The sequence below is a fragment of the Eptatretus burgeri genome, chromosome 7 (assembly GCF_056783735.1).
Source record: "Eptatretus burgeri isolate ZD-2024b chromosome 7, Ebu_testis_v1, whole genome shotgun sequence".
Lineage (NCBI taxonomy): Eukaryota > Metazoa > Chordata > Myxini > Myxiniformes > Myxinidae > Eptatretus > Eptatretus burgeri.
Genome location: NC_140967.1, coordinates 2,242,449 through 2,252,448, shown reverse-complemented (window position 1 = coordinate 2,252,448; position 10,000 = coordinate 2,242,449). Strand labels below are relative to the sequence as shown.

At 39.7% G+C, this 10,000-nt stretch overlaps 1 protein-coding gene across 5 annotated transcripts in view; it reads right to left on the bottom strand.

Annotated features, from left to right (window-relative positions):
• Positions 1-10,000, bottom strand: part of LOC147022551 (zinc finger protein 462-like) — a 322,942-nt gene that overhangs the window by 173,535 nt on the left and 139,407 nt on the right. For all 5 annotated transcript variants that reach the window (XM_085887239.1, XM_085887241.1, XM_085887242.1 and 2 more), the window contains exons 6-8: positions 1,699-1,795; positions 1,438-1,551; positions 1,012-1,152 (exon numbers count right to left, since the gene is read on the bottom strand). In XM_085887239.1, coding sequence (XP_085743365.1) covers positions 1,012-1,152; positions 1,438-1,551; positions 1,699-1,795 — 352 coding nt within the window. The remainder of the gene's footprint in view (positions 1-1,011; positions 1,153-1,437; positions 1,552-1,698; positions 1,796-10,000) is intronic.

The following is a 10,000-nucleotide window of genomic DNA, read 5'->3' as shown; positions in this document are numbered from 1 at the left end:
ATTAGGATTCCTCATCACCACGTTATCAAAAAGGGGACAAACACATCCTGTTCTTCTTCACAGGTGAATTTGATGGATGAGATGGTTTCACGAATGCCCTCCTGGATTGTGCTAACAGACTTGCTGGGGCAAATGACAAAGGTGCCATCTACGTAGCAGTAAATGTGTGGCTGTATTGGGAGCGGTAAACGTAGCGGTACCAGAGGAGACCATCTTTGTTTTTCTCACATCAATGCATCTGTAGTGTGTTTACATATGAGTGGTCCATGTGTCTTTGGAAAAGCAACAAAGTAGGACATGATAGATCCTGATAACACCGCAAGCAAAGATGTTAGAAGCACAACTAACGCACCTCTTTAAATGGCTGCGAATCAGATATAAAATGGTTGCCACTTGCCAGAACTGGAACATAGGCTTGAGGAAATTAGAGGACCATGAAGGAAAGGTCACCTGACCCTAAGGACGATCTTTCTTGTTTGATTTAAAACGGGTAGAGTAGTGATTCGGACAAATTGCTACTTGGCTGTGCATTTTAATGAACAATGGATAACCTCAGCTGCTTTAAGCTGTTACTACATGATACAAAATGAAGGAGGGTATGATTACACATATTTGAGAAAAAGGCACATCCTACAAAATAACAGTAAATCAATCGGCCCTGCCAGTTTAGTAATAAACAAGTGGGAGCAGATCCTGTCTCAAGTGGCTTTTCATCTGCTTCCCATTGGACTTCCTCAGGCCAATAGACGACTGGGGAGGGTCATAAGACTGAGAGAGCAAAGGGAACTAGGCCGGAGAGGTGGATAAAAACAGAGGTCACCAATCTGTGATGCAACACCAGCAGATCTTGCATTCCAATTTTACATTATGCATTTAATATTAATGAACACATATAATAGGGAAACATTACTTACTTTTCTAACATTGAGGAATTATAAACTGTCAAGTATGTTGACAAAGAGGGAGGGATGAGAAATACTGACAATGAGAGTTATAGAAAAACCACCAAACCTTAGAACGAGCAACTGGCAAGATGACTCCATCTCTCAATACGATGTGTTTGCGCAGATGATTTGCAATTGCCTTCATCGAGTGATGCATCTCGCTACAGAATACACACCTGTAGCCACATACCTGCCTTGCTCTTTCTACCTGTAATAATAAAAGGCATGATTTCATTTTTAATATGAGAATGATGAAAAAAGGGAAACAGTGACGAAGGAGGAATTGTTAGGAAGACATTCGCTCGAAAGACAAGGATATAAAAGTGAAAGTGAAGAAAAAGAAACAAATCTAAAGAGAATCAAAACAGGAAGGTTTTAAGGTGATGCAATGACGGACACACAAAATGAGTCCAAATAATTGGTTTTTAAGTTGGGAGAACTTGTGACGTATGGGGCTGATGAATTCAGGAAAACCGGAATATCAGAAGCTGACCGAATGGCCGTTAGTATCAGGACTTGGGCCGTGGGTGTCAAGATGAGTAACCAGGATGTTGAGTTCTGTACAGGTGAAGGAGCAGTGATTACAGCAATAGGCTCCAGGTTGAATCTGAAGGGAAACCAAACAGCAAGTGAGTCAGTCTTGAAGGTTACCAATGATGGTCTGAGCTTAGGAAAGTGTCCTAAAACATAAAAGGTGTGGACAAAAGCTGTACATGACAGAATGGTGACAAGATATAATGGTTGAGAAGGTTACCTGGAAGCCGTATGGCAACTGTTGTGAATGATTGGTGTGGTAATGGGAAGCTAACAAGGCAGGATATTCAAACTCCAGCCCAGCACACACAACACACCTGCAAATGAAAAAAGGTGAAAAAAAAACACTCAAAAATGCACAATGGTTTCTCCCGTCCTACGGTCCACTCAAAGTCTGAGTAAAACCACAATGGTTTCTCCCATCCACCGGTCCACTCAAAGTCTGAGTAAAACCACAATGGTTTCTCCCAGACACCGGTCCACTCAAAGTCTGAGTAAAACCACAATGATTTCTCCCAGACACCGGTCCACTCAAAGTCTGAGTAAATCCACAATGGTTTCTCCCATCCTCTGGTCCACTCAAAGTCTGAGTAAAACCACAATGGTTTCTCTCATACACCGGTCCACTCAAAGTCTGAGTAAATCCACAATGATTTCTCCCGTACACCAGTCCACTCAAAGTCTGAGTAAAACCACAATGGTTTCTCCCAGACACCGGTCAACTCAAAGTCTGAGTAAATCCAAATGGTTTCTCTCATACACCGGTCCACTCAAAGTCTGAGTAAATCCACAATGGTTTCTCCTGTACACCGGTCCACTCAATATCCGAGTAAATCCACAATGGTTTCTCCTGTACACCGGTCCACTCAATGTCCGAGTAAATCCACAATGGTTTCTCCTGTATACCGGTCCACTCAATGTCCGAGTAAATCCACAATGGTTTCTCCTGTACACCGGTCCACTCAATGTCCGAGTAAATCCACAATGGTTTCTCTCATACACCGGTAAACTCAAAGTCTGAGTAAATCCACAATGGTTTCTCTCATACACCGGTAAACTCAAAGTCTGAGTAAATCCACAATGGTTTCTCCTGTACACCGGTCCACTCAATGTCCGAGTAAATCCACAATGGTTTCTCCCGTACACCGGTCCACTCAATGTCCGAGTAAATCCACAATGGTTTCTCCCGTACACCGGTCCACACAATGTCCGAGCAAATCCACAATGGTTTCTCCCATACACCGGTCCACTCAAAGTCTGAGTAAATCCACAATGGTTTCTCTCATACACCGGTCGACTCAATGTCCAAGTAAATCCACAATGCTTTCTCCCATACACCGGTCCACTCAATGTCCAAGTAAATCCACAATGATTTCTCCCGTACACCGGTCCCTCAATGTCCAAGTAAATCCACAATGATTTCTCCCGTACACCGGTCCACTCAAAGTCTGAGTAAATCCACAATGGTTTCTCTCATACACCGGTCGACTCAATGTCCAAGTAAATCCACAATGCTTTCTCCCATACACCGGTCCACTCAATGTCCAAGTAAATCCACAATGATTTCTCCCGTACACCGGTCCACTCAATGTCCAAGTAAATCCACAATGATTTCTCCCATACACCGGTCCACTCAATGTCCAAGTAAATCCACAATTATTTCTCCCGTACACCGGTCCACTCAATGTCTGAGTAAATCCACAATGGTTTCTCCCATACTCCGGTCCACTCAATGTCCAAGTAAATCCACAATGATTTCTCCCGTACACCGGTCCACTTAATGTCCAAGTAAATCCACAATTATTTCTTCCATACACCGCTCCACTCAATGTCCGAGTAAATCCACAATGATTTCTCCCGTACACCGGTCCACTCAATGTCCATGTAAATCCACAATGATGTCTCCCATACACCGGTCCACTCAATGTCCATGTAAATCCACAATGATTTCTCCCATACACCGGTCCACTCAATGTCCATGTAAATCCACTATGATGTCTCCCATACTCCGGTCCACTCAATGTCCAAGTATATCCACAATGACTTCTCCCGTACACCGGTCCACTTAATGTCCAAGTAAATCCACAATTATTTCTTCCATACACGGCTCCACTCAATGTCCGAGTAAATCCACAATGATGTCTCCCATACACCGGTCCACTCGATGTCCATGTAAATCCACAATGATGTCTCCCGTACACCGGTCCACTCAATGTCCATGTAAATCCACAATGATTTCTTCCGTACACCGGTCCACTCAATGTCCATGTAAATCCACTATGATGTCTCCCATACACCGGTCCACTCAATGTCCATGTAAATCCACAATGATGTCTCCCATACACCGCTCCACTCAAAGTCCGAGTAAATCCACAATTATTTCTCCCAGAGACCGGTCCACTCAAAGACCGAGTATATCCACAATGGTCTCTCCCGGTCCTGTTTTTTTCCTGTTTGTAGATGATTCATTCTTAAATTTATCTTCCTTCCCCTATGCTGGTCTCATTACTACAATTAATGGTGGGCGAGAAACAACAAAAAGCTCGTAATGGGAGGCAATCGTACACCTGGATGCAGTTTGGGCATCATTATTAACTGTTGTGCATCGATGAGATCTTATACATCAAGTAACACAGGGATCTCCACGTGTCATTTCCTGTTTGATGACGATGCGTTATTAAATTTAGCTTCCTTCCCGTATGCTGGTCTGATTACTACAATTAACCGTGTGCAAGAAACAAGAATAACCTCGTAGTGAGAGGTAATCGTACACGCATATGCAAACCATGACTTATCGCTGCTCAAAAACGACGATTGGCCGAAATTAAATACCGCGATAATGGAATTGGAACACAATAGGTTGCTCACCATTGGTAAAAACCCACAATAGCAGAATATGCCATATTGGAGGGTTTACTGTATATTTTGTGAGAGATAAGATTATTACCTAAAACGGCCCACAAAGCTTCTAAAATAAGCCAAAAATAACCGAGAGAAAGGGGTGCCTTTGTGCAACAAAAGAGTTCGATAACTTTCTCAGCTTCCAGAAAGGGCAGCTGCCCGTACTCTAAACTACCTATGATGTGAGCCAGTGCCAGTCCCGAGTGGACGGTCGTGTGCTACCCAACCCCCTGATAGATCACTACCAGTGAGAGGACTTTGAACCTTGCAGGAATGCCTCCTGTGAACATGGCAGGCTTGGTGATTTATTTAATGGATGTCTGCAATTGGAAAGCTGATGCTGTGCATCATTACCAAGTAACAGTAACCAACTCTTCGGGAAAGGATATCTTCGTGAGGTGAAAATACCCAAAGCTTGTGCCAGCTATTATGTGGGTGATTCTTAATACCAATGGAAAGGATATATCTGTGGCTGGTGAATGTTCAAGGCAAGTTTAAAATCGACCTTTAAAATGATATTTACTATGAATCATGTTAGGGGTGCGGTGGGAGGGAGGAGTGGGAGCTGTGAGGACTGTTATAAAAAAAAATTGAGGGGGGGGGGGTTCCGGAGTGATGATGGTTAATAGATTTTGCATATATTGCAAATCATGGTTCACACAGCCATGCAAGACGAAACATCCAGGAATTTTCCAGAACAAAAAAGTTGTTTTCCAGGACATTTGAAAACAAATGTTTGATGACACAAGTGACATTAGAATAAGCCACAAGAATAAGAACAAACAAAATACTGATTGTTTTCTCTTATTGCATTGAATATTTCAGTAATGTAGTAAATGTGTGTATATGTATGTATATATATATATATATATATATATATATATATATATATATATATATATATATATATATATATATATATATATATATATATATACACAGACACAGTCAAGCGCCGCATTACAACGTTTCGGTCAACAACGGACCGCATATACGACGGGGGTCCCATAAGATTATAATTGAGCTGAAAACTTCCTATCGCCAAGTGATGTCATAGCCCTTGGAGAGCTGCCAGACATATAAAAACGGTATAGCACATACAATTATGTTCAATACATAATACTTGATCATGATAACAAACAACTCTGTTTCTGATTTATGTATTTACTATACTGTTCTTTTTATCGTTATTTTAGAGTGTACTCTTTCTACTTATATAAAAAAAAGTTTACTGTAAAACAGTATGCTGTGTTTCGCAGCAGCCTCATACATCTCGTGTTTACCGCGTCTCTTGATTGCATCATTTTTCTGTGTGCTTGATATAATCTCGTGTTGTTTTGTTCATCATGGCCCCTAAGCGTTCATCAAAAAGTGAAAAAAAAAAACAAAAAACGTTTATGAAGTAAAAAATTTACAGTAGGCTAAGGTTCATTTATTATTGAAGAAAGAAATATATATTTTTTATAAATCTATTGTGGCCTCAGTGTACAGTAATGTCCAAGGCCTTCACATTTACTCACTGACTCACTCAGAGCAACTTCCAGTCCTGCAAGCTCCATTCATGGTAAGTGCCCTACACAGGTGAACCATTTTTTAAATCTTTTATACCGTATTTTTAAAGTGCCTTTTCTATGTTTAGATATGTTTAGATACACATACTTACCATTGTGTTACAATAGCAGACAATATTCAGTACAGTGAGATGCTAGGAGCAATAGGCTGTACCATCTGTATTGTAGTAGACGATACCATCTCGGCTTGTGTAAGTACACACTCTATGATGTTCGCACAATGACGAAGTCGCTTAATGACGCATTTCTCAGAACGTATCCCTGTCGTGAAGCGGCACATGGCATATGTATATATATATATATATATATATATATATATATATATATATATATATATATATATATATATATATATATATATATATATATATATATAATGTCAAAACATGTGGAGTGTGACGAGCACTCCCCGGATCTCCATTGGACATAGTCATACACCAAAGAGTCAACTCCAACCCAAAGAGTCACCTTCACCATAGTTTTGTTGCCCAATTACCTCATCAGCATGACATTATGTCCTTGTGGATATTGCTAAACTCAGAGGGGGAGGGGTGAAGCTGAATCATCCTTGACGTCATTCCATTGCCATGTGATGTGCTCCTGGTTTTCATTACCCTCGTTAGAGGAGAGGTTATTACATTTGGGTCCGTTTGTCTGTCTGTCTGTCTGTTCTGTTTGTTTGTTTGTCCACACAGAACATTAGTGTTTGTTTCTGCAATCACTTGTCAGATTGAGACGAAATTTTCACCACAGGAGCGACTACTCATGTAGAATGTTTTAATGATAATTATGGCGTCATCGGTCACATGGTGTGGTAGCCATGTTAGAAAAACGGAAAACTTTGGATCTCTATCTCTGAAACAGCACCAAGGAAAAAAAATTGAAACTTGGCACATAGCAAGTACTCCTCATGGGGAATAAGTGTGATCTTTTTATGATGTCATCGGTGCCTTCATTATGACATCATAATTGCACACATAGAATGCTACATCCGATCAGTATGAAAATTGAAAAATTTTGAGGGTCTTCCAAGGATAAAATGGTCCACAGAAAAGAAAAAAAAATTGATGATGTCATCGGTCACGTGGTTTGGCAGGCGTTTTAAAATGCAAACCAAAAATCTCCTCTGAAATGGCTGAACAGTTCGAGGTAAAACTTTACACGTATGACCGCCTATCCATGAGGAAGAAAACGTTCACACATATGACATCATAGGTCACATGATTTGGTTGCCATATTGGATTTCCCCTCAAACCTATAAAATCTTCTTCTCCAGAATGGCTGAACAGATCAAGGGGAAACTTCACACACATATTGCTTAAGGGTAGGGAATATAAGTTTGTTAATGAATAATTGATAGGTCACATGTTTTGGCAGCCATATTGGATTGAAGAAAAAAATGAAATCATGTTTTCTCTGGAACCACTTATCCTATCGAAACGAAACTTTGCAACTATCATCTGTCTCATGTTGTATAAAAGCCGGACATCTTGGTACCCGTTCATCACTGCCATCAGTTATAAAGTGGTAGCTACAGTTTTTATTTTCATGATTTTACGAGTTTCACGAGATTTGCAAGTTTCAGGGTTCTCCTGTTTGTTATTTTAACTTGCATGGTGAGACACTCATCGCTTTTTCTTGTTTGGCATACTGTTCTGCAAATGTTGCACAAATTTCATATTACCGTATTTTATTCCATTGTATTCTTTGCATTGTTTGGTTATCTTCCAAACAAAAAGATCAATGAATCACTTTTTTGAGCAAATACTCACTCATTTGTGTTAACTTTTTACACAAAAGAATGAAAAAAAAACAGTTTTTTTTTTAAGTTTACTTTGTTATGTTTCCTGGGTCTCCCAGACCCGAAACCTGGAAAGGTGTCAAGTTTTTGACAAAGTTGTGGGTATATCTTCTTAATAAAAGGATCCGTGAATCATGTTTTTTTGAGCAAATACTCCTCCATGAGCCTTTACTTTGTGGAGAAAAAAACAACTTCTTTGGCTTTAATTCAAGAAAGGGCATTTATTGCATGGCTCTATAATTACAAATCACTCTCTCTTATAGTCAGAAGATGTCTCGATGCACAGCCCTCATCAGTTCCCAATGAGAGGGTGTTCAGCACAGTTGGGAACATTTACAACGATAAAAGGAGCTCCCTCAGTGGTGACAATGCAGAGAAGTTGTGTTTTTATTTCTTCACTACAATCTGCCACTGCTTGAGTGACAATATTAGGGAACTGAGCTCTGATGTCTGAGCACTGCCAGACACTGCTAAAATGGCTTCAGATCAATTTTCAAGTATTTTTTACTCTTTTTATGTGTTGAATCTGTTAAAAGGTTATTGATGTGTGTATTTTTATTTATTTGTTTGCTCGGTCATCATATAATTTAAGTTAAATGTGAAAAATTGAAAGTTCAATAAAAGAGAAGTTTTTCAAATCAATTTGAAAATTTTGCATTTTTTGACAAAATATTGGTCGATATATCAACAATCGGTGGACTCGGACTCTCCAACATTCGTATCGGCATTGGCCTCAAAAGCTGGGACCGGTTGGACTCAAAGAATTGTGTTAAAAAGTCTATTCGACTTAGATTTCACCCTCACAACGGCAGGTTAAGAGTGCCTGTATGAGCAGAAGTGGATCAATGAAAGCGCACACAGCGCAAGCGTGAAAGGCCTTGTTAGCATTCATACGTCACTTTGAAAGTTACGTAATGACAGACGTTTTCCATAGTTTTCAGTTGTTGACTGTCTTGAGAGAAAGCGGTGAATCATCAGGAAGATGCTGTGCCATTACGGGATGTTCAAGCAACAGTGAAAAGCAGCAGAATTGGAAGAAAATATGCAAATCTCATGCACCTCTGACTTGTGGTGAATGTCCATGTGTCCAGCCATATTCACTGCATTGCTACCCAACCATAAACAGAAAGTTGGAATTGGGCAACAAAGGATGAAAAATTTAAACTGAAAGGATTTCTTCCCCAAACCAAACAGTGTGGTGAGTAATTGAGCATGTTGTTATCATAGTCACCGAGTTCATTGAGGCCTAATCAAAAGCAAACCCAAATCAAAATTCAGCATGTCTAAAAAACAAATTCAAGATGAACTGAACAATTTGATGTACAGATGTGCAGTAAGACATTCATCAAACAGAAAATCATTGCTGAAGTTCAGCTCAAATATCAAGTGCAGTACTACAATTCAAATTTCTCTGGTGAACTTAGCTCAAATATGCAGTAAACTTCAAAAATAAATAAATAATAATTTTTTTTAACAATCAAAATAATAATATATAAAGAAATAAATAAAAACTTTAAAATTATCGTTAAAATATTTCAAAACTGCATTTGGTCACACACCATCACAGTCCATGTATTTACATACGCGTAACACAGGCACTGGATGTTTGTACTGTACACGTATTTTCACAGCAAAACATGTTCTTACTTAATCATGTACTGCACATACCATCAACGATCAATGAAGGCCATTGACGATCATCTATCCAGTTTCCCATTTGTATTGGTGACGCTCATTAAAGGTTTGTGGCAAAATTTTGGGAAAAATAATGTTGATGTTGCAGACTATCGATATTGAGGTGACGTCATAGGATATGCAAGCGAACAAAGGATCGGGACACCGTAGTAACGGCGTCGTCAATCGAGGGTAGTATGTGATAATGCTCCTCGGATTAGTGTGTAAAGGGTTAGGTGCTAGAACTTTGGAGTGTTCCAAGATGTCCACGTAACACAAACTATTATATTTATTTTCTATTTTTGAGTTCCCCGACAAGGAACTTCAAAGCAAGAGGACATTACACCCATCAAAGCCTGCAGAATGGTTGCCAACTTATGGTCATTTGTTCATGCTATATCACTTTAAATGCTGAGCATTAAGCAACGAAGCAGCACATACCATTTTTTTAAGTCTTTAGTATGACTCAGACAAGGTTTGAACCGCCAACCTCCCCGACTCACAGCAAACACTCTATCCATGGCTAATTCCACCGAGTCTGGTTAAATATGATGGACATATTGCAAAGTCATAAT